The 25,746-nt window shown below is 40.7% G+C and overlaps 1 protein-coding gene across 23 annotated transcripts in view; it reads left to right on the forward strand.

Moving 5' to 3' along the window:
• Positions 1-25,746, forward strand: part of ank3b (ankyrin 3b) — a 179,927-nt gene that overhangs the window by 114,670 nt on the left and 39,511 nt on the right. For all 23 annotated transcript variants that reach the window (XM_084135621.1, XM_084135601.1, XM_084135604.1 and 20 more), the window contains 12 exons: positions 195-293; positions 2,298-2,495; positions 12,415-12,513; positions 13,640-13,738; positions 16,692-16,889; positions 17,172-17,270; positions 19,011-19,109; positions 19,258-19,356; positions 19,634-19,729; positions 20,615-20,687; positions 20,790-20,849; positions 25,239-25,362. In XM_084135621.1, the coding sequence (XP_083991747.1) occupies positions 195-293; positions 2,298-2,495; positions 12,415-12,513; positions 13,640-13,738; positions 16,692-16,889; positions 17,172-17,270; positions 19,011-19,109; positions 19,258-19,356; positions 19,634-19,729; positions 20,615-20,687; positions 20,790-20,849; positions 25,239-25,362 (1,343 nt within the window). The remainder of the gene's footprint in view (positions 1-194; positions 294-2,297; positions 2,496-12,414; positions 12,514-13,639; positions 13,739-16,691; positions 16,890-17,171; positions 17,271-19,010; positions 19,110-19,257; positions 19,357-19,633; positions 19,730-20,614; positions 20,688-20,789; positions 20,850-25,238; positions 25,363-25,746) is intronic.

Consider the following 25,746-nt stretch of genomic DNA (forward strand, 5'->3'; position numbering starts at 1 on the left):
GGCCGACAGCAAGCCACTGTTACCGTAGAAACATGCTTTAGGCTTTGTTGGGGTGCAGCTCATTGAGACAGTCAAAACAAAGAGAGCAAGACAGGGGCCTGGTCTGATGAAAGGGCTGTGTACACACACACAAAGGCTTACTGTCCAAACACAGTAGTACCTTTTTCCTGAAGCTTCCTCTGTGTGTGTTTTAGAGGGGAGAGACGGCGCTCCATATGGCTGCCAGGGCAGGACAGGCAAACGTGGTCAAATTCCTGGTGGCGAATGGAGCAGATGTGGATGCTAAAGCTAAGGTGAGTGAGAGATACGAGTCTAGGTATGTGCTGCTTTACTAGTGGTGTTTGCAAAGACAAGTGCTGTCACTGTTACTCAAATTTGGGCGTGTCCACCAAAAACACCTTGCTGTGGACGCTTGAAAGCGTTTCGGCGGCGCAGCGGTTTTTTCAGTTGAGACGCTGTGGTGATACGGAATATCTGTGGAACTGTTACCAGTGTCTTGCTACACAAATGGTATATTTCTGAATATAAAATTGCTCTGGCACTAGTTTTGAAAGTTTTGAGATGTGCTTGTTGTTGTCGTTTGTTATTGTTGTACAAGCAGAATGTGACGGTTGAACGTGTGGTATTTGTCCCGCCCCACCTTCACTGTGATTGGACAATTGGGTAAAAAGTGACAGTGATGAGTGCTGTGTTTTACCCAAAGGTGAACATTCTTCAACTCTCGGCGACCATTAAAAAAAAAGGTTGTGCACTCGGTTGTGCGTTTTTTTAACCGCCATTTTAAAAACGCGCCGCTCACATTAAAAACAATTTGAAAAATATGGTGGACACCTTCTTTAGGGTATGTGATTAGGACAAAGTCCTAACCCATAGCTGTTGAGCATATAGTTTGCACCACAATGCTTGTGCTGCGGACATGGCTAAAAACTCAAATCATGCAGCCTTTTGGAGAGTTATTCTGTTATATTTCATTCGAATTTTTATCTGGCGCATGATAAAACAGGTGAAACAAATCCCAAAGACTTACACTAGATGAGGGAGCTTGGAGAGACTTGAAAGGGGGCTCTTTTGACTTGAGTCAGAAAACAACCACTCTGAACACTCTGAAAACTCCATTCATTTTCTCCATAGGGAAATTGATTTTGAACGATAACTTTTAAACCTTTAAAGACAACGTCAGATACGAGATTGTTAATCCATGGTATTTGTTTCTGCTGACGCCAGTATTTCAGCAATAAAAAAATAATAATAATCGTATTTAACAGCAGAATTCCTAGTGAAAATCTACATTACCCATGATGCTGTACAGAAAATGACACCAATCAGTCGAAAAAAGCCACACCTGCCAAAATAGCTCTTTAGCTCCACCCACTCCCATGAAGCACTGCATGGGAGTGGGTATATATATATATGCGTATTTTGCAATAGTTTTATATTTCTCTATTGTTTTTAATTCGATTATTCTGTTTTCAGTGCTTCATGGGATTGTAGTTCTTTCCCTTATTAAAGGCGTTACGTTCACAGTGTTGTACCTTTGTCATTTTGACAGATTTTTAAAAATCTTTTTGCTTTAAATCAAATTTTGTAGTGTTGTGATTCTCCTCATAGCTAATTCGATTGGTTCATGGCTTATAACACTTTAACGACGACTTTAAAAGCCCCTACTGGAAAAATGAATGGAAAAAATACTTCCGGAACCAGCGCTTCTGAAAAAGGGGGCGGGAACTGTTGAACTCTATACCCTGGCAACTACCCACAACCACCTAGCAAGTGCATAACAACGTGTTATATCCACTCAGAACCCTTTATCCACCACATACCAACATCCTGTCAACCATCCAGAACACATTAGCAACTGAATAGCATTAGTTTTCTATTTCTTTTCATTTCATTTTTACAAATTCTAGTCTATAATATTATTATTTAAATATCAACCACATCATATGGAGTACAATATTTCCATCTGTGTACCATCTGTCATATAAGTATGCAAATAAAACTTACTTGTAAAATGATGCTAGACTTTAGAAGCGCAGACAATGTAATGAAAGTGTGGTGAAACTACTGTGGAGTGTAATAGCTGTGGAATGCAATGCAGTCTATCTATACTAATAGGAAACAGTTGCTTGTTTGTTTGTGGTTACATGAAAGACTGCGAAAGGCCCCAAACCTTTTTTAAGTGTTGCCTCGCTTAATTTAGTTCTGCAGTCCTGCAAGGAAATATTGAAAAGGTGTAGCATCTTACAACCTCTAAAAAGGAAAGGAAAAGTAGTAACTTATCTTAAATATGTGTGTAGGACGATCAGACACCGCTGCATATATCCAGTCGTCTGGGAAAACCCGACATAATCCAGCAACTGCTGCAACACGGGGCTTCACCCGATTCCACCACCACAACTGGATACACACCCCTCCACCTGGCCGCACGTGAAGGCCACAAAGACGTGGCATCCATCCTGCTGGACAACGGAGCATCTCTTGGCATCACTACCAAGGTCAGTCAAACAAACAAAGCTGGACTATCCATAATGCTCCATTATATTTGCTTTGTTGCTTGTGGTCAGATAATCATAGTTAGCCAGGCTGTGAAATCATTTCACCATAATTTTTCCAGAGTCCATTGTTGTTGTTTTTACAAGGAAGAGCCTTTTAATATGTCCTGTTTCAACTTCCTGGTTCAATAGGAAATACGTACAACACAGGAAAGAATGGCATTTGTCAATTTTAAGGACCTCCTTGGTGGTAGTGTTACAGTGCATCATATTTTATGTGGTGTATATCATGTTTCAGAAATGTATTTTTATTTTAAATAGGATAAATTGAATCTGGCAAATCAAAATAGAATCGCACTATTAAGTAGGGGGGGTTCAATGATTCTGAATCTATTCTGAAAACTGAGCTTATTTTTCCCTCCGCATATGTACAATGACACTTGTGTGCACTAGAGACAGCCATATCGCTAGCCATTCTATTTAGCTATATTAATTCTTAATATACATTTGTTTTGATTTATTATTAATTTATTATTTTTAAAAGTGGTTATAATTATATACGTAATTTAATAAAAATGCACAAATAAACTTGATATTTAACATTGGTGTAAACATTAATCCATAAGAAAAAAAATCTAGATCAAGAATTGGTTTCTGTTTCCCAGATTCCCAGAGGTATCTAAGATTCCCACTTTGTGCTGTTTAGTGGGTCCTGCCCGCTATTTTCCATGGTCCTGTTACACTCATCAGTTTTTTAACATGATTGTTTGATCTCCTCCATTTTGCTTTCCTTGTGATGCGATGTTGATTTCTTTCTATTTGGTTTAATGGAGCAAACAGCCCTCTTTCTCATCAAGCATGCAGTTATGTTTATGAATCAGTAGATTCATTCAATTATGAATAAATTGAGCATGTGAGCTACATTCTGCTGACAAAGTGTTATGTTATATCACTCAGACAGGAGACTGTTTCAGATTATTTATTAAATTGATTATTCAGTAAAACTAATCACTATGCAGATGTGTGTCTTGCGCTTTACTTTACAATCAACAAGCCCAACCCAAAGAACTAGAGAAATGATATTTGAAGTTGTAACTGAAAACTGAATGTGGCCTGTAGAAGAGTTAGGGCCCTGTGATTTCTGGGATGCGGAAAATTTGGACAGAATCACAGAATCCAGTCAAAAAAATGGAATTTACTATATAATTATTTACTGTATTTACTGTATTGTATATATGAGGACATGAAGAGCTGCTCTGAGAGTCATTTCATTTTATAAAATGATCCACTCAAAGGTCTTCATAATCCCTACAAACTGACAAATTAAAAGTTCGGTTTAAAAATATATTACTATAGAGTAGACCTTATTCACAGCAACACCATCTTTGATTTTAATGGGAATGAAAGCAAGGCTGTGAGAGATAGACATGCATATCTTCAGTGGGTTTTTCATTTCATGTTTCTTATGGATTATTCTGCTGACGAAACACTGCAAAAATATCTTTCCAAGAAATGTCAGTAGTAGACAAAAAAAACTATTATAAATAATTTATATATAAATGATAAGTGATCTAGGAGCTTTATACAGCTTTTACAGCGGATACCATTGAAAACACAGTAAGTCTATCCCTCACAACCTCGCTCTCATACCTGTCATGGCGCTGCTCTGAATAAGGTCTATTGTACAGTAGAATGTACTTCTCAAAGTAATAATAATAACAATATTAATTCAGTTTATCAAAAAATGATACATTTTTCATCAATGTTTTAATTTACACATTAAACCTCTGTTGTTTGATAAAGTGAAAGGAATTGTGAAAATGTAATTTGAATACATACAGTGCATCTGGAAAATATTCACATTTTGTTATGTTACAGCCTTATTCCAAAATGGATTAAATTCATTATTTTCCTCAAAATTCTACAAACAATACCCCATAATGACAAGGTGAAAAAAGTTTGTTTGAAATCGTTGCAAATTGATTAAAAATAAAAAACGAATCTCAAAAAACTGTAAATGAAAAAACTGTAAATCTCACAGCAGTGTTAAATTGTGGCTTGAGCGTAAATCAGCATTTTTCTGTTTACTAAACGTTTTTTATATAAAATACTTTACATCTACTTCTTGAGTATTTTAACTGACCATAATAAAGCCAGTGATGGGTTTGCAACTCTTGCACATCAAAGAAAGGAACTTCATCTATCATGATAGCTCACCAACCTGCCATATGCTGATGGAGGATTTTGCTAGCAGTATTATTGCTGTGTTATATTTCATTACATGGAATACATTACAACATGATATTTGACATCATGTCCATTATGTGGAACATCTGATGATATTTAGAATCATTAGAAATTGCTGCATGTGGGATGTATTAGTATTATGGTGTTTGTACTGATTGTTATTGAGCACAGGGTTTTCCTTTCCACATTTCTCAGGGATGTGTGTAAAGGTCTGTAGACTGGTACTCACTACTCACCTATACTCATACTGAAATATATTTGGAAACATCTGTTAATTACATGGATAACAAGCCATCTCTTCTCTCTAGTTAAAGGGTTAGTTCACCCAAAAATTAAAATTATGTCATTAATGACTCACCCTCATGTCGTTCCAAGGCCGTAAGACCTCAGTTCATCCTCAGTTCATCTTCTTTTTTTTGCGCACAAAAAGTATTCTCATCGCTTTATAAACTTAAGATTGAGCCACTGTAGTCACTTGGACTACTTTGATGATGTCTGTATTACCTTTTCTGGACATGGACAGTATACCGTACATACATTTTCAATGGAGGGACAGAAAGCTCTCGGACTAAATCTAAAATATCTTAAACTGTGTTCCGAAGATGAACGGAGGTCTTATGGCCTTGGAACGACATGAGGGTGAGTCATTAATGACATAATTTTCATTTTTGGGTGAACTAACCCTTTAAGACACACAGCGCTCATGATACAGAAATGTTCCTGCAGGAAATATTATATACAGGTTTTACCTTAAAGTTGTAATGAAATGGAAGTTGCGATAGTCTTTTCTTCTCTATTGTGACATCTATTGGAGTGAAATAGCTTCTTGAACCAGAAAAAAATGTAGGGCGGGACTTGATTTCTGTTTCTTGATTTCGTCCATCTGGAATTGATTGGATGGTTGAATAGTTGTTGTTTGCTTTTGCTGTCTTCTCATGTGACGTGTTTACTGGCACGACGGCGGCTATTAGAGAAAAGATATTGCTGCAAGATGGAGAGGAAGTTATTTTAATTTAAGATTATGAGGTCACAAGACAAGAAAAAAAAATTCTGTGTACGGATAAATCATTTATAAAAATGATGCAATATAGCATAAAAAAATCAATTTTCATTTCATGGTTTCAAAGACCACATGAAATGGCTTGGCGAGTGCCTTTGCTGTGTTGATATATTTCCTATTGAAACAGGAAGTTTGGGTGGGGCAACCCTTTATTTTATAAACAGCTGGGAGACATTACATTAAAAAAAAAAATATATATATATATATATATATATATAGTTTTTTGTCATTGGACAAAACAACAGATGCAAAAATAAAAGTTCCCTTTCAAGGGAACTCCCGTTGCGTCGAGAATGACGCTATGGGGAACGCTTTGCGTGATGACGTCTTGAAGCACATGTAAAATCAGTCCAATGGTGTAGCGGGACGTCAGAGGCGGGTGACGTCACGTACCAGGAAGCTATAAAAGCCGGCCCGAAACAGAAAACGAAAGCTTTCTGAGTCTTCAGTCGCGCTCTGTGTTGAAATCTGTCCTTGTTATTTGGTGTTGTCTGTCTATATATATATATATTTATTCAGATATGGCGAGCAAGCAGCAGTATCGAGTGTGTGTCCATCCCTGCCCGCGTTATTTAACGGGAGGTGACACACACACTCTTTGTGTTGTTTGTTTGGGAGAGGAGCATGCCCAGTCAGCACTCGAGGGTGGTGACTGTGTGCATTGCTGTGCGCTTCCATTGCGGACGCTCCGATCCCGGTTGGCTCGGTTCAATCCCGACCACGTTCCCCAGGGCTCGGGTCCCGCCGCGGCTGAGGCTCGGCGGCGATCTCAGACCTGGGGTTCGCAAATGGATCTGTCAGTGGATGTTGAGACGGGCTCTGCCTTATCTCAGCCTCTTACTGACAGATCCAGTGCCTCTCATCAGGGTGTGGAAGCACGCGCTGCGGTTTCTTCCCCCCCGATAGAGGCACCAATACTGCAACTATCCAGCTCTGAGGAGTTGGATGTTGTAAGTATTGATGCTGAGTCTGAGGATTCGCCACCTCAGTCTCATGCTTTTGAAGAACTGCTCGATGTGATCACGAGAGCAGTTGACAGATTGTCTATTGAGTGGCCAGAGGATAGGCAGGACGTTCGTTCAAAAAGCAAACTCGACGAACGCTTCCTGCCATCTCGTGCTCAGCCCCAGCGTAGGAGCCTGCCGTTTTTCCCCGATCTCCACTAGTCTCTTACAGAGTTTACACACCACACACCTCTCTATATTCCACTATTTCACAATATAAAGAGCATGGTTATGGGGAGATGCCGAAGGTGGAAGAGACGCTCGCGGGCTATCTCTCTCCAGCAACGGCATCTTCCCTGAAGGCTCCTACACTTCCCTCAAAGCCAGTAAAGTTGACATCTTCCCTGATTAATAAATCGTATGCAGCCGCTGGTCAAGCTGCAGCGTGTCTGCATACGATGTCTATTTTACAAGCCTATCAGGCAGAATTATTGGGGGATTTAGAGGAGGGCGGGGGAATCGGTCCCGACACTGTGGCTGAACTGCGCAGAGCCACGGATGTTTCTCTCAGAGCCACCAAGGAGACCGCTAAATCTATCGGGCGGTCTATGGCAGCCCTGGTGGCTACTGAGAGGCATCTGTGGCTCAACCTGAGCGATATTAAGGACAAAGAAAAGCATGTTCTGTTAGACGCTCCGGTTTCCACTGCCGGGTTATTTGGGGATGCAGTAAATATTGCGGTTGCAAAATCACAAGAAGCCGCTAAACAAGCATCTGCTCTTCAAAAGCTTCTTCCCCGCCGTTCTTTCTATGAGGCTGCTGAGCGGGAGCAGCCTCACTCCTCTAAAAAGGGTGCTGAGCATCGTGCCACTCAGAAGCAGAGCGTGTCCTCCCGTGCTCCCCCACAAAAATCTCGGGGACACGGAGGGCGCGCTCAAACCCAGCAGTCTTCGAGGGGTAGAACGGATCTGCGGACCGTTATTACCGCCAAGAAGGCTGCTGGGAAGAAATCCTGACGTCCGAGGGCTCAGGATTAATGAGGGTAGTCCCCCCCGAAGCAGAGCGGTTAACACCTCTTTTTACGGTGCCCGTCTCTCTTCGGTACCCTCAGGGGACCGTTCTGCCAACCCTGCCGCCATCGGTGTTACAGGGCGCAGCGGTCTCCGGCGAGCACATATCTCAAGGACCACCCGGAAACGTAGTGGCCTCGGGATGCCCGCCCCCTCCGAGGAGGGTGTTAGAGCAGTCTGTTCGGTCGCTCCCTGCCGGTGCGCCGTTACAGGGCGTCGAATTGACTGCTCAACAACAACAAAATCCAGAAACCAGTCTCGAGAGGCTGGTACCTCTAGTAGAATCTTTGACAGCGTGGAAGCTACTGTCAAATGTTTCTCGTTGGGTCCTGCAGACCGTAGAAAAAGGGTATCAGATACAATTCAAGAAACGCCCACCTCGGTTTATGGGGGTCCTACCCACAGTGGTGGGCCCCGAGCAGGTTCTGGTTATGGAACAGGAAGTAAACACTCTGTTAGAGAAAGGGGCCATAGAATATGTACCTCCCTCCGACAGGGAAACCGGGTTTTACAGCCGGTACTTCATAGTTCCAAAAAAGGACGGGGGATTGCGTCCCATTTTGGATCTTCGAGTTCTGAACGAGTCAGTCATGCAGCTCAAGTTCAAAATGTTGACATTGAGACAGATCGTGCCACAGATCAGGTCCGAGGACTGGTTTGTCACGATAGATCTCAAGGACGCATATTTCCATATTTCCATCCGTCCGTGTCATTGGAAGTTCCTGAGGTTTGCTTTCGGGGGCAAAGCATACCAATATCGTGTTCTTCCATTCGGCCTAGCTTTATCACCCCGCACTTTCACGAAATGTATGGATGCAGCTCTGGCGCCTCTGCGCCTTCAGGGGATTCGCATCATGAACTACATCGACGATTGGTTGATTTTAGCTCAGTCGCATCAGTTGGCGGTTCAACATCGAGATGTTGTTCTCGCCCACATGAAAGAGCTGGGGTTACGGCTGAACGCCAAGAAGAGTGTGCTTTCTCCACTCCAGAGAACCACTTTCCTAGGCGTGGTTTGGGACTCAGTGTCGATGCAGGCGCGCCTGTCACCGCCACGTATAGAGTCCATCCTTGCAGCTGTGAAAAGTGTAAAGCTAGGCCAGCTACTCACTGTCAAACAGTTCCAGAGACTGTTGGGTCTCATGGCAGCAGCTTCCAACGTGATACCTTTTGGACTGCTGCACATGAGGCCCCTGCAGTGGTGGCTCAGGACCAGGGGGTTTTCCCCGAGGGGCAACCCATTTCGCACAATCAAGGTCACGCGGCGTTGCCTACGTGCCTTGGTTATGTGGAAGAAACCTTGGTTCCTGTCCCAGGGCCCAGTGTTGGGAGCTTCTTGTCGTCGCAGACTGCTAACGACGGATGCTTCCCTCACGGGTTGGGGAGCGATCCTGGAGGGTCGCTCAGCTCAAGGTCTGTGGGAAGACCATCATCGTTCCTGGCATATCAATCGCCTAGAGATGTTAGCTGTCTTCCGGGCTCTGAGGAGCTTTGTCACAGACCTCAGGGGACACCATGTGTTAGTGCATACGGACAACACGTCGGTAGTCGCCTACATCAACCACCAAGGGGGTTTGCGCTCGCGCCCATTATCAAATCTGGCACGCCATATCCTCTTGTGGTCCCAGGGGAAGTTGCTGTCACTCAGAGCAGCCTACATCCCCGGGGTTCAGAATATAGGAGCAGACACTCTGTCGAGGCAGGGGCCGAGGCCCGGGGAATGGAGGCTCCACCCCGAGGTGGTGGAGCTGATATGGAGGGAGTACGGCCAAGCACAAGTGGATTTGTTTGCGTCTCGAGAGACGTCTCACTGTCCACTTTGGTTCTCCCTCACGCATCCAGCTCCTCTGGGACTGGATGCTATGGTTCAGACGTGGCCGAGGCTACGTCTGTACGCCTTTCCCCCAGTTGCTCTGCTCCCGGGAGTTCTGGAGAGAGTTCGCAGGGACCGGGTTTGCCTGCTTCTAATAGCCCCGCGTTGGCCGGGCAGAGTATGGTTTCCCGATCTGGTCTCCCTCCTCGACGGGCATCCTCTGGAGTTACCCGTCAGGAGAGACCTTCTGTCCCAGGCAGGGGGCTCAATATTTCACCCCCGCCCAGAACTGTGGAACCTGTGGGCTTGGCCTCTGAGGGGGCCCAGCTCATAGAGTCAGGTCTCTCAACTGAGGTTGTTGAGACCATTCTACAGTCCAGAGCTCCCTCCACGAGGAAACTTTATGCCCTGAAGTGGAGAGTATTCACTTCTTGGTGTAGTGACCGTCGGTTGGACCCAGTCCACTGCCCAATTGGTACAGTGCTGGAGTTCCTGCAGGACCGGTTCACTGCAGGTCTGACCCCGTCCACTTTAAAGGTCTATGTGGCGGCCATAGGTGCTTACCACATTCCTTTGGGTGGAATGTCTGTGGGGAAGGACCCTCTGGTATCTCGTTTCCTTCGTGGCACTTGGAGGCTGAGGCCTGCAGTCCGCTCTAGGGTGCCGCCATGGGACTTGTCCATTGCTCTACAAGGCCTGTCCCTGGCCCCCTTTGAGCCCATTGAGGAGGTTTCGGAAAAGTTTCTGACTTTGAAAGCTATTTTCCTTCTTGCCATTTCTTCTCTTAAGAGAATTGGGGATATTCAAGCATTGTCGGTTGCTCCGTCCTGCTTAGAGTTTGCTCCGGGTATGGTGAAAGCTTTTCTCCATCCCAGACCGGGTTATGTCCCCAAGGTCCCCACTAATGTGGCCAGACCTATTATTCTGCAGGCCTTCTGTCCTCCTCCCTTCCAGAATGCGGACCAGGAGGCTAATAATTTGCTTTGCCCAGTTCGGGCGTTAGACGCCTACGTCCACAGAGCTGCCCTGTGGCGCAGAAGTGATCAGTTGTTTGTTTGCTTTGGCTCCCCTAACAAGGGAGGGCCGGTGTCTAAGCAAAGAATGAGCAAGTGGGTGGTCGAGGCTATCTCACTTGCTTATGAGGCGGCTGGGCAGCCTTCTCCTTTGGCTGTCCGGTCGCACTCTACAAGGAGTATGGCGGCCTCTAAGGCCCTTATTTCAGGAGTTTCACTACAGGATGTCTGTGATGCGGCAGGCTGGTCCTCACCGCACACTTTCGTCAGGTTTTACTCTTTGGATCTAGACTCTGCTCCAGGGTCTCATGTTTTGTCATCCTAGTGCTGCTCTATTAGATTACACACAGGACAGACATTCGTAGCTATGGAGGCGTTGGTATAGACGTTCCCCATAGCGTCATTCTCGACGCAACGGGAGTTCCCTTGAAAGGGAACGCCTCGGTTACGACTGTAACCTCGGTTCCCTGAAGAGGGAACGAGCGTTGCGTCGCCTTGCCATATCTCCTTCATGCCTGTCAGCTCGACTTCAGACTTTTACGAAGCTTTCGTTTTCTGTTTCGGGCCGGCTTTTATAGCTTCCTGGTACGTGACGTCACCCGCCTCTGACGTCCCGCTACACCATTGGACTGATTTTACATGTGCTTCAAGACGTCATCACGCAAAGCGTTCCCCATAGCGTCATTCTCGACGCAACGCTCGTTCCCTCTTCAGGGAACCGAGGTTACAGTCGTAACCGAGGCGTTTCCCCCAGTGTCCCGCTGTGTGATTGTGATAGACATAAAATACTAGACAAACATCACTGAGCAGTTGCCAAGTGTTACAGTGTGAGAATGTGCTGAGGTAGGAGAATGAATTCATGGTGTATTCCGCGACTCCATTCACAGCAGAGCAGAGTTTCCCTCTGATAACACAGCTGTCATTGGATATGTTTGTCCTGTGTCTCTAAGTATTGTTCATGATTGATTTAGTAAGGCATATGGAATGCTGGCCTTCAATGAGTCAAGGGAAAATGTCAATCTCCAGATCAACTAAACCTACACATTTCCCATTTGAGGCTGAGGTTATAAAATAAACATTATGACACTAAATTTAAGTAATTGATTATAAAGGAGAAAAAGGGTTACAAAACAATCAGTTTTGTTTAGTTTTGGTTCCATAATGTAAATTCGAGTGAAATATTCAATCTTTTTAAAACTGGTCACATTTCATTTATAAATAGGAAATTAAGAAAGAAATTACTATACAAATATTTATATATATATGGTGTGTATGTATGTATGTATGAAAATATATTTTTTAATAATATATATATATATATATATATATATATATATATAATAAATATAACATTTTATATATATATATATATATATATATATATATATATATTTTTTTTTTTTTTTTTTTTAAGGTAGATTTTCATTCATTACAGTATTTTTCCCGCATTACAGTTTGATTGTGGCATAAACATGCTTAAATCTCCAGAAATACTTTTTTTCACCTGAAAGGTCAGCTTCTACTGTAACTGTACAGACTTCATCTCTAGCTGGACAGAAGGGCTAGTATATACTTTTGTATTACTTAACAAAAGGAAACTTTTGCAACACAGATCAGTTTATTTCGCAATGTCAGTTGCAGTTCATAAACCCCACCCCAAAACTGACCAGCTTTGCCACACTGCAGTTGCATGCCAAACTAAATGACTTGTCTCTGTATCCCAGTTGATCAATTTTTCTTTAATATTTCTATGTATGAATTATTTTTCTTTGCAGAAAGGATTCACTCCCCTGCATGTTGCAGCCAAATACGGGAAGATTGAAGTTGCTAACTTACTGCTACAGAAGCGAGCGCCACCTGACGCAGCTGGAAAGGTAAAAGTGTCTATTTGCACTAATGGTAATAGGTTGTCGATTACTTCCTTTAATGTGCTACAGGGATGGGCAACTTTGGTCCTGGAAGGCCACTGTCCAGCAGAGTTTAGCTAAACTCTGGAGCTAAACTCTGCAGGACAGTGGCCTTCCAGGACCAAAGATGCCCATCCCTGATGTGCATCCCTGAAGAGCATTCCTGATTTATGTTCTGAGTTTATGTCATCCCGGCCATCCTTCGGTTTCTGGTGTGGTAACATGACCACGGTAAGAAATTAAGCATTGATTTTCCTTTCTAAGCATCTGTTGAAAGGAGGGATTTTGGGTGAGAGACATGAATATGAGACACATTTGAATTCTTTCTTTGTGTAATGTCTAAAAATGATTACATCTGTTTTCCAACTCGGCAAACAAACAATTATATATAATTCAAAGAAGTAAGAGCATGCTAACATATGCTGGCATATGACATAATATTTGTGCTTCAAAGACAAATAGACAGATGTGCACTCATAAATGTTTGTTAATTATCATATAGTTTTTGCGTCACATTTAAAGTAAACTCTCATTCCAACTCTCATGCATTTGCATGTGTATAAATGGAAGCGAATGATACACAAAATCCATGGTGACCGCACCATTAAGACCTCATGAAATCAAAACCAGCTAGATGAATTTAAATCTTTAATCCATATAAAAAGCATGTGCTTAATGTTAATATTTTGTGTAGTTGCTTATAAATACACAGCTCAATTATCATTAAAAACAAAGTCACTGTAGTGTAAAATGTTATACAGTTCTATTACCCAGCATGCTTGCTTTGCAGAGATCATCTGGAAGTGCCATATTCACTTTTATTCTGTATCATAAATCTGCTTCTGACAGCTTGTGAATGCTTTAAAACGACATCTTCCAGATGAAAACACACATTGGAGAGGCGTTTGTATGCTATCAGCATACATACTATCATTTTCCAGACATGTCAGAGATTTCATTTGCTAATGTGCACTGGCTAAATTTACTCTCTAAAGCTTAAAGCTGATTGATTTATAACAGCAGCTGTTTCACACACCCCAACTTTGAGCTCACAGCCAATAATAGCTGTCTATCTATGTGTGTGTGTTTTTAGAGTGGACTAACACCACTGCATGTTGCTGCACACTACGATAACCAGAAAGTGGCCCTCCTCCTGTTGGACCAAGGAGCGTCCCCACACGCAGCAGCAAAGGTATCAGGAAACCCTTACCGCATCTGTGTACTGATCACAATATCTCAACTAGCAGACACCAATCTCATCCAAACGCAACCACATGCGCACACACAAACACACACACACAAGTGATGAAGAAATATGGCCGCAGACCAAGCGGTTACACACATGCTCACACAAAACCACCTCCACCCTACATTCTTGATAAATTTTTGCCATTTCACTTCTAGTCCACCCACTGTAACCTCAGAGGATGGTAAGCTTTGTATTGCTTTGAAAAGAAGTTGTTCTTGAAAACTGTGTACTTCTGTGGTTGATGTTGTTTTGATATATTGCTCAGGGATAGTTCACCTAAAAATGAAAGTTCTGTCATCATTTATTCATCCTCAAATCAGGATCAGAAAACCAGTACGACTTTATTTCTTTAAAAAACACAAGTCTTTGTGGAGGTTGAAAGTCATTGGTCGCCATATGTTTTCATTCTATGGAAAAGAGCAGCGTGACCGTTCTTCAAAACATCTTTGTTTTGTGTTCCACAGAATAAAGTCATGCAGGTTTGGAATGACATGAAGACGGATGAATGATGACAGAAATTGAATTATTTCTTTAATGTGTATTATGCCTTTAATAATTTAAAAAAGTGCTTCTAGGGTTTGTCATATGATTTCTCTATGGTCTTCTGGTCCCTTCTGTGAACTGTGCAGTAAATTACTGCAAACTCAAAGCATCATGTATAAATCAAGCATAAAATAATTTTTATCAAGTTCCTTGTTTATCAAGGTTGCGTCAAAAATACCATTGATGGCAAAACAAGGCCTGGATTCATCTATGAAAATGTAGGCTCTGTTCTAAAACCTAGCTGACTTGCTGTCTACTGCCTACAGTATATAGGCAACTAGGCCTTCTAAGGAAGCATCCTAACCAGGATGAAACTTCGCAAGTGACTGATTTGGACTATCAACATGGGCGCAACAAGTCCTTGTCACTCAAAATATCATAAAAATAAAAACTCCATTCGTTTTCTCCATAGATGAATTGTTTTTTAATGATAACTTATAAACCCTTAAAGACCACTCTAATGTGAGGTTGTTAATGGATGGTATTTGCTTCTGTTGAAGCCGTCAGTCCACATTATTTTTTCAACTTATTTTTTAAATAATTATGTTTAACAGCCAAATTTTTGGTGAAAAACTACATTACCCATAATGTAATGCACATAAAAATCCACCAATCAGAGGCAAGCAAAATGTGCCATAAGAGCTCTTTAGTTCTGCTCACTCCCATGACGCACTGCAAATGACATCATCTAGTCTGTCTTCCTACGTTTTTAAAATAATGTAGCTTGGTTCATGGCTTATAACACTTTAATGAAGATTTAAAAAGTCCGTATGGGAGAAATTAATGGAAAAAATACTTCCAGAACAAACGCCCCTGAAAAAGTAGACGGGCACTCTTGCACTCTATAGGGACTGTTGTTAGCATGTTGCTAAGCTAATGACGTGACACTCGTAAGAGTATAAAAATAGCATAAGTATTGGGTAAATTGTCATATTTTTATCAATATTTGTCAATATGGGTGAATTATATGACTTAGATTTGTATATGTGATTCAGCTTCATCGGAATCAAAACAAGTTTCTTTAGAAGCAGCATAATTTTTTTTTTTGAACAGCAATCCTGTTGGAAATAAGCCTATGATGTCAAGCAATATTGTCTACATATGCCACTTTTGGAACGGAGCTTAGAGATCTGAAAGTTTAATGAACCAGTTTTATCATAGTCTTAATTCAAAAAAAAAAAAAAATCCACAGTTTTTTTGTTTGAGCATGAATAGAGAGTACATGCTTTCATGCTTTTAAACGGTTTGTGTTGTTTTGTCCACCCTGAAACGGTTCAGTGTAAACCCCTAAACAAATACAGTGACCCAGATACTGCCTTTGTTCCTTCACAACGAACAGCAGCCAGACCTGGCATGTGGAGAACACTAACTGACTCACAGTTTTGGATAGGACCGCTCTCCGTTGACCTCACTGGCTGACACCTCAATATTTGCTAGCTGTTGAGAAACAAGATCTTTTTTTTCTTATGCTCAGTTCGACTAGCTTCAGACTGCTTCTCTCCACCTTTCAGCCATCGTTCCACTCTTAATCTGTGAGGTTAGAAGCAAAGCGCTGCTGTCAACATGTTCCTGTTTTGAAAATGTCATAAATCTAAGGTTTTAGTGTGGTTATAGTGGTTTGGCAGCATGTGGCTTAGTGCTGTAGGGCTGGACGAGCAATATACTTATATATTTTTATTTTCATTTTGTAATATAGAAAATATCGCAGGGATTTCCATTAACATTAAGCGATGATGCAAATGAATATTTGAATCAGAGTTGTGAATAGATGTTACTTAATTTAATATTGCATATTTTTTGTGAATATATTGTGATTAATCGAAATATCGCCCAGTTCTAGTGCTGTGCCACAAGGCAACATGAGAAATGTATACAGTAGGTCCAGCACATCATTGTTGTACAATTAAATGGTTTACCTTTCAAGTCAAATTTAATTGTATAGCACATTTCAGAGTAGACAATTCTCAGAAAGCATTGATGAAGAAACGATTTGGTTTCCTGTGGAAAAATACCAAGTTGTCAAAGAGTCTGATGTGAGTTTAACATTTTCCAAATGTAACTAGCAATCATTAAGGCAACAATGTTGAGAAATATAGAGTATGGCTTGAATTGCAGTTAGTAGAGTCTCTGTTTTTAGTCAGAGTTACTATAACAATATAATAATTTCTGTACTTTCAGTGCCTAATACCAATCCTCCATACTGTTTTTTCACTGTTGAAAAGTTCAAGGGGTATTGAGAGTAAATGGTGATCTAGGACAAGCTCCCACTTGTTATCGTTGTTATTTAGATTTTTGTCTGGATGCTCATAGAAATCCTTTTATTATGATCTCCTTCACTTGCTTTCCCTCCCAGAACGGCTATACTCCTCTGCACATAGCTGCCAAGAAGAACCAGATGGAGATAGCGACCACGCTGCTTGAGTACGGAGCTGATACCAATGCTGCGACCCGCCAGGGGATCAGTCCACTCCACCTGGCAGCCCAGGAGGGCAATGTTGACATGGTCACGCTCCTGCTCGCACGTGAAGCCGCCGTCAATCTGGGAAACAAGGTGAAAAATCAGCTCAGTTACTTTATGATGCTATTCCACTAAGAGCATATTCAACGGTATTAGAATTTTTTTAATTTATCTTCCAATTTGGTTTTTGGGTGAGTGAAGTTTGTAACAGGAAAATATCCATATGGCCTCATTATACTAATAAAGTCAACATCAAATCCATAATACTTTTATTATAAGCTCCGTTAGTATGACCTACACTGATGGATGATTCATTTCTGCATGATGTGTCTATGCAGTTATGTCACTAAATTGGTTGATGAATATTTATATCAGAGTGGACTGACCCCTCTTCACCTGGCGGCTCAAGAGGACAAGGTCAATGTTTCAGAAGTGCTGGTTAATCATGGTGCCACAGTGGACCCAGAGACTAAGGTATTGGACACACACCCAAACACACATGTTGGGTTTCCATGTTTCATGGGGACTTTCCATCGAGACAATAATATTTGTACTGCACAAAAACTGTATATTCTATGCCCTAACCCTAATCCTAACCCTATCCCTAAACACAACCCCCATAGAAAACATTCTGCATTTTTACATTTTCAAAAAACACCATTTAGTGTGATTCGTAAGCTGTTTTCCTCAAGAGGACCAAAAATGTCCCCACAAGATCAAACATTTATGGTATATTTTGTCCCCACAATGTAGGGAATACTTGAACCACACACACATTAGGTTTTGCTATCTTTGTGGGAATTCTCAATATACATACATAATAATTTTTATACTGTACAAACTCTATTTTTTTATCCCCTAAACCTACCACTCACAGAAACCTTTTAACATTTTTAAATTTTCCAATGAGCATAATTTTGAGCATAATATTTATTAATACATTTACCTCGTGGGGATCGTACTGTCCTTGTGGGGACAGACAGATAGGTAGATATGCGACACATACATCCACACACTATGTCTGGCCAGTCCTCTCATTGGTCACTCGTGTATAAACATCGAACGGCCCCGGCTCAAGGTCGTTCAGTGTGGCTCTCAGAGTGTGAGACACACAGCAGCACACAGATCAATACTCAACAGCACAATGACCCACAGAAAACACACTCTCAGCACACGGAATGATGCAGAGCAATGATAAAGAACAAGTGCTTATTATTACTATTATTACCCCGCCCTCCTAGTTATACAGACAAGCTTTATAGAACATCCAATTGGATTGAACTGGATACTACTGTGTATCTTTATGTGGTCAAAGTTGTAAAACCTATCCAAGATTAATAACTAAATCTCTATGGGCCCTATTATACACCCGGCGCAATGCAGCGCCAAACGTGACGCAAGTGTTTTTTGCTAGTTTCAGCCCGACGCAGTTATCATTTTCACATCCTGCGCCACGTTGTTTAAATATCAAATGCATTTGCGCCTGTCTGTGCTCCCATAGGCTGCTGGTCTGAAAACGAGGTGTGTTTGGGCACATTGTTGGCGCGTTGCTATTTTGAGGCAACTAAAATTTTGATTTTAGAAACAGTACTTTTTTTTTGTTATTTAAAGGGCGCATTAGTAATATGAGCCTATAGGCGGGTCCACAATGCGCGTACACTCTGCTTATTACACACACAGGGATGCGCAGCAGCACACAAACATGCCAAATATTACAAATAAAAGGATTACAATGTAAAAGATTATTATTGTGTATATAAAGATATGGTGGAATCCGGCTTGTCCCGTAGATGGTCTGCTTTCGCGAGTAAATAGCCAATCCGCAATGACACGAGCGCAACTGGCTTTTAAAGGGAATGGGAGATAAACTCTGATTGGTTTATTGCACGTTACGCCCAAAACACCCGTTACGCATTAAGAGAATAGGGACAACCCTTTTTGACCATGCGCCGGGAGCGCCCACCATTTTTCCCATCGGCAAAAGTGGATTCAGGCACGCCCTAATTGCACTTGCACCATGCGCTTTAGACCATGCGCTTAGATCGTTAAAATAGGGCCCTATACCTCTAAAAAATTAGGTTAAGTGTGACACTGTTTTTAGACATGTAAGAGCATTCTTTGAATACATCATGGCCCTTTTTTATGTGTGAAAAATGAATGTGCTTGACTGGAAACAGAAGTCTGAGTAATGTGTGTCTCTGTGTTCTGGTTCAGATGGCATACACACCCCTGCACGTCGCCTGTCACTATGGCAATGTGAAGATGGTCCACTTCCTCCTGAAGAACCAGGCTAAAGTCAACGCCAAAACTAAGGTTATTGAAATAATGTTCAGAGAAAGCAGTGTGTGAGGCTGATAAATTGCATTTCTTTATCTTTTACTCGTTACAGAACTGTCTTTTCTAATTACTGGTGGAAAAGTTTTAATCTCTCAGTTTCTCTTTAAAATGTTCTCATGTTCAGAATGGATACACACCTCTTCATCAGGCTGCTCAGCAGGGTCACACACACATCATTAACCTTCTGCTGCAGCACGGAGCCTCTCCTAATGAGCTGACAGTGGTGAGTGTCACAAGTCTGAATTCATGCACCTCTTCAAAACAAGATGCCTAAAAAAATATATACAGAGAAGTTTGCTGTTATTTTTCTAAGCAATCAGACTGATTTTTGCCTGGTGCAGAAATGAGAGGGAAAAATCCCATAGACTTACATTTAAGCCAGCAGTCATGAAAATCCTGGCATTTTCAGGGAATATTTAAATTAAGTTTTCAGACTTTTTTACTTAAGAAAATGTAATGTTCTAGTTCTGCACTGATTTTGCCTTTTCTTGAACCTACAGAATGGAAACACGGCCTTAGCTATTGCCAGGCGCCTGGGTTACATCTCTGTGGTCGACACGCTCAAAGTCGTGACAGAGGAGACGCACACTACTGTGGTGAGGGACTTTGTGTCATAACATATTTTAGATATATAAATATAGCTATTCTGCAGGATACTGTACACCGGGTGTAACAGTGCTTTAGTGCAGAGGTTTTCAACTGGTGGATCTCAGCATAAAAGTGGGTTGCAGGTCTGCTGTGATCACAGACAAAAAAAGAATGCTACATATATACAAATAATAAACGGCGTGTCAATTTACACTAAGAGCTAATAGCCTGCCTGGTTGGCAGAGGCTATTTACACTAACTCCGCCCACTGACGTCTGGTTGGAAAACGTTGGATTGTCAACAGTAGCAGCAGTAGTGTAGGGGTAAGGTGCGTGGCAGAAAGTTTTGTCCCGAGTTCTAATCCGCCTTTTGTCGAACTCGCTCTACTCCCTTTTCTCATCACATGTTATTTCGGAAAGGCATTTGTTTTCAATAAAAATTAAGAAAATATTCGAAAAGTGGAAATAAAGTGTCTAACGTATGTTTAATAATAAAGTGTTTATCGGTCAGGGTTAGGGGTTGATGTAGGGTGGGCTTTATTGTCCCAATAAGGCAGCATCTATTTAATAATTTTAATAAATATAATAATTTACAATATGTTATTATTGCATACCGTTTAATGTACAACAAGACTGAGGTGCAAATAGTATCTACCACTATTTAAAAGTAAAAATAGCATCTAATCACTTTTTACACTTATTGCAAAGAAAATGCTGCTATTTTCACTTAGAGTAAATAGCATATATCGCTAAGAAAATATGCTATTTTCACTTATAATAAAATAATGCCAATAATAGAATACATGCTTTAAGTATATTTGACACAGAGCAAAATTAAGCCACTTCCACAATTGCATCTTTTTATGTTTTTTTCTTCTTCTTTTTTGTTTGCAGACAGTGACGGAGAAACATAAAATGAATGTTCCAGAAACAATGAACGAGGTTTTGGACATGTCAGATGATGAAGGTAAAAAGAAAAGTTTTCATGTGATAGTGGTCTGTTTTCATGTAAAGTTTATTTTTGGCCATTTACATATTATTTCTAACATTTTTTATTTAAATTACACAGTCCGTAGAGCCAATGTGCCTGAAATGCTCAATGAGGACTATATTTCAGATGTTGAAGAAGGTATCTCTTATTTTGTGTGGTTTGTTCTTGTAGCACCTGCCTCTTTCTTTTTTCACATTTTCCAACTAACCAGATCTTCTTAAGTCTTTTTTGTGTTATAGACTCTTTTCACTCCATGGCTGTTGAATATGGCTTTGTACTAGTTGGTAGGCTACTCTTTATGAATATGAAATTCCTCAATATGCAAATCTCCATTGGCTTGCATATATTAAATCTTGGTTTTGCTATTCTGTTTGTCATCTCTATATATAATTACTATTTCACACATACTCTCTTAGTAATTCCAGCCTCTATGGACAGAATTGTTTTCTTCAAAAGTCTTGGCTGTGAGATAATTGGACAGAAGTTTGTTTGGCTCGGTCAATTTCTGTTTTGCAGTCAAAACCCATAGAGCTTCAGTGTAAGCTAAAAGGATTGAATAGATGTTTGCCAGTCAGTGCCATGAATGACAATTTTGTGTATCCATTTATTTGATACTGTAACGTGATGGTTATGAAAGCATTTTAATCCTTGCTTTTATATATATATATAGCTTTTGGGGGCTGGTAAACCCTACATTATGGGGACAAAATGTCCCTACAAAGATAGCAATACCTGAAATCCTTGTCCTTGTGGGGACACTTTTTGGTCCCCATGAGGAAAACAGCTTAAAAATCACACAAAGTGATGTTTTTTCAAAATGTAAAAATGCAGAAAGGTTTCTCTGATGGGTTTAGTGTAAGGGGATAGAATATGCAGTTTGTACAGTATACAAATCATTATGTCTATGGAAAGTTCCCATAAACCATAAAACGTGTGTGTGTGTGTGTGTGTGTGTGTGTGTGTGTGTGTGTGTGTGTGTGTGCACTGCAGAGACTGAAGCATGGTGTTTAGTTTCTGTAAACTTATATTCCTGCATAGTCCCGGGGCATAACTGACATAACTCGCATGACTTCTTATTTACATATTACACCTCTGTACCCTACATAAACACTTCATATGAATATACTCTCAACATTCTGACATTCAGTTCCTGTATAAAAATGTCTCTTTTACAATATCTTGGACTGACAAAAACGAATGAATCAATTCTGCTCACATCACCAATTGGCAGCTGAATGCAAACGTCTGGTTGGCATAAAACCTTTTGACATTGCTGACGCTGCTCGCTTTTTCCATCTGATTCTCTCTCGCTCTCTTTGGCAGAGTGGAAGAGCTCAGCACTGTTTATCCGGTCGTGATGTGCAGTGCTAAAAACTCAGATCCCAGGCAAACATCCCGGGTAACTTGCATTTAAAGCCAATGTTTACATTTACATTTATTCATTTAGCACATGCTTTCATCTGTCAAAATTGACCCAATTCACATTCTTAATACACATTTTCTTGTGTATTCTGCATTCTGGTATGGAATGCCTGCTTCCCATGATCTAATCAGTTCTCAGTGGATCAACTGCAGATAGTAATGAGAATAGTTGACCCTAAATCCTCAACAATTCCGGTTTAAGAGACTCTGTTCTCTTAAAGTAACAAAAAATAACCTCTCCCCTCCAGCAACCTGTTCTTCACAGCAATTAGCAAATGACAATTGCTGCAACCAATTCCAGATGGACAAAATCAAGTCCTGCCCTAAATTTTTTCTCGTTCGAGAAGCCGTTTGCAACTTCCATTTCATGCCAACTTTAACGTTTCAATTGCAGATTTATTTTTGATTCTTTTTGACTGATTCATTAAAAGAATCATTTGTTTGTGAATCAGACTACCCTGGTTATGCTTGTTGGTTTTTGCTTGCAATCTGTAAGAGTATAAAATGACATAAGAGTTAAAACTAGATCAAATTAGTTTGAAATACCATTCAATGCTGATCTGAATTTATCTGAAATCTCTAAATTGTATTCTGGAATAACATGTTTACTCGGTTGGGATTATAAACAGGTGTCGCAATGTGTTCCTTGATTCCCATATGGAACAGGATTTTGAGTTCCTGGAGTTTGAACTTTGGCAGCTCAAGAACGCGTTTCCCAGGGGGCCGTGGTCAGGTGGCAGGCAGGGTTTTTTGTTGTTGGTCTCCCTCCTTTTTTACTATCTGCCTGTAGAAGGGCTCTTTTGTGATCCCTCAGTTGTACAGGGTCTGATTACAGAGAGCACCTCAGCACCAGCACAAATTACCATAGAAATACGCCACCCTTCCACATCTATTGTGTCCCACCCCAGCTGGGGGCTCCTGAGGCATGAGGAATGCCGAGATCCCATTGCCACACTCGCTCTGAAACTGCCTCGAGTGTTACCTCGCTCCCGTGATGACCTCACACGGATCAGGCTCACGCCAGCCCCTCACCGTTTGAACGTCCTGTCAGGCTACGGCAGAGGGGTGTGTGTATGTGTGTGTGTGTGTGTGAAAGCGCTCAGAAAGAAGCAACTGGATCGCTTCAGACTCTGTGGACAGGGCCATAGTGAACATGTGGAAATAATCGTGCTGTGTGGAGTTTACCGGATTGAGGAAGTGGCTTCTGGTAGTGAAAAAGGACAAAGAGGATCTGTAAATATTTTTAAAGCTGGTGTGAAGATGAAGGATGGATTTGGCTATTAAGCGTAAGAGACCTTGTTTTTCACGAACTGCTATTTCTGTGAGAAATGATATGTTTGTGTGTGCATGGATGAGTTTAATTACAAAACTAAAACCTGATTTTTAAGGGTTAGTTTGAGTTTGTAATATTTAATAGTAATATACATTAGGTAAAAGTAAGTGTTATTTTCGGTCACAACTTGTTAAAAATGTTTTTACTGACCTGTAAAAACTTGTAGTGTTCAGGCTGCTAGTGAACCGTTGTATTGTGCAAGAGGCTGCACAGACTGGTTTTTTGTTTAGGACATTTCACAATTAAATTGTGTAAATATCAGTGTGTGTGTGTGTGTGTGTGTGTGTGTATGAAAGAGAGTGAAAGTTGCAGTTCCATGGGGCTGATTTTGGGGGGAGGTGGTTGCCAGGGTGATTAGCAGAAGGGGGGGGGGGGGGGGGGGGGCGTATGTGCTGTCGCCACAATCTCTCTCATAACCTGCATTCACAACGTAGTTCTATGTGGCCCAATTACGATTTTTGACGCAAACAAATTACATGACAGAAAAAAAATTATGTTTATTCTGGGCCACTTGCAAAAGTGGAAATAAATCCGATTAAAATCTGATCATACATTCTGGTTAGGGTTTTTTCTAAATCTGTAACTTTGTGTTTAACTTTAACTTTTAACTTTAACTTTTAGGCCAAACAAACAGACATTCAAACTTTTTTTTGTTTTGTGAATCATTTTGGCTATTGAGTACACTGAAAAAAAGGAACCTAAAAATGATCAAATCTAAATGAACTGTTTTTTATCACTGAATCAACCTATATACATTCATTTATGCCAACAAAACAATGTTTATGGGTGAAATAAGGTAGAAATAGCTGGTAACAATGGCAGGTTACCACTTTTTACAGTGTATACTGTTTTTTTTTTTTATCTTTCTTTTTTAAACGGTATATATATTTTAAAAGAAATTTAGATTTAAACATTTGGCCAGTTTTGCTATGTTCAGTATACAAAATGGATGAACTATAGTCATGATCTTTTTGTATACTGAATTATTATTGCTCATCTTTTATACATTTATTTGCATATTGTATTGGAATTGTCTTGTCAAAAGCTATAGAAATAATGTATTAGTTGCATTATACGTGTTATACAGAAATATTATTTGTTTAATATGTTAAATAAATGAAAATATTTTGAAAAAATGAATATATGATCATAGTTCATGTAGATCATGTGAACAGTGTTCCCAAAAATCAGGAAATCTTAATTGGGTTCTTGATCTTGCAGTGTGACTGTAGTCTTCCTCTCTCTTCTACGCTTTAGCTGTAGCTTTTTCTGTGACTCACTTCACTGCTGCTCTGCTGTAGTGTCCATTAACTGCATTTCCTAAGGATGTATGGCCTGTTTGAATCTATCTTGTCATAGATGCATATTAAAAACAGATTTATGGTAACCATGAGCTGGTTGGAACATATGGTATTGATGTTCTCTAAGTGCTTTGCTACATTTCTGTACTTATAATAATAAAATCTAAACAAAGATTGCATGAATCTTCAGCCATGAAAGAGTTTGGGAAGTGTGCCAGTGATTGTTGTGGGATTGTAGTGGGCGTTTTGATTTGATCCAGCCATTCATTCTTAACGCCAACATGAAATCAAAACTTTCCCTTTTCGCTTTGATCCTGCTCTATTGCCTATGAATCATCAGTTCACATTATTTCCAAAAAAAATTGGAAAATGCGTTTTGAATGCCATTCATGTTGACTTTAAAGGGTCAGTGTTGCTGTAAAGGGTCTTTTTTCCTCTGAAGGGTGTAGTAATTCTTTCTTTTGCTGATAGGTGAGGATGCAATGACAGGAGAAACGGGCAAGTACCTGGGACCGCAAGACCTGCGCGAGCTCGGAGACGACTCTCTCCCGCAGGAGGGATACGTGGGATTCAGTGTTGGAGGCCGCACAGCCAGGTAATGGACTCTCGAGTCACTTGTCATCAGCTTTTTTACATTATTATGAAAATTACACTTCATCTGTTACTGATTTCAGCAAAACATACACAATGGAAAGTTGTAGGTCTTACTGCAATCAATTTAAGATTTATGTGTTTAAATTGCAAATTTCCATCCACTTGGATTACGCAGTTTTAATATAAACATGAAATGCATATTTGTCAGACATACGTAAATGAAACGGGAACTGGGAATGGGAATGTTGTAGGTTCAAATCCCACAAGTTTAGGTCATACTAGTATATCTGTAGGAAGCATGCTGTAAGTTTTATTGGAATCAGTACTATTTTCTATTAATATAGTTTAGAATTAGTATACATAACAGGTTCACAACATGCAGACT

This window comes from Abramis brama (genome assembly GCF_963993115.1).
Source record: "Abramis brama genome assembly, chromosome: 14".
NCBI lineage: Eukaryota > Metazoa > Chordata > Actinopteri > Cypriniformes > Leuciscidae > Abramis > Abramis brama.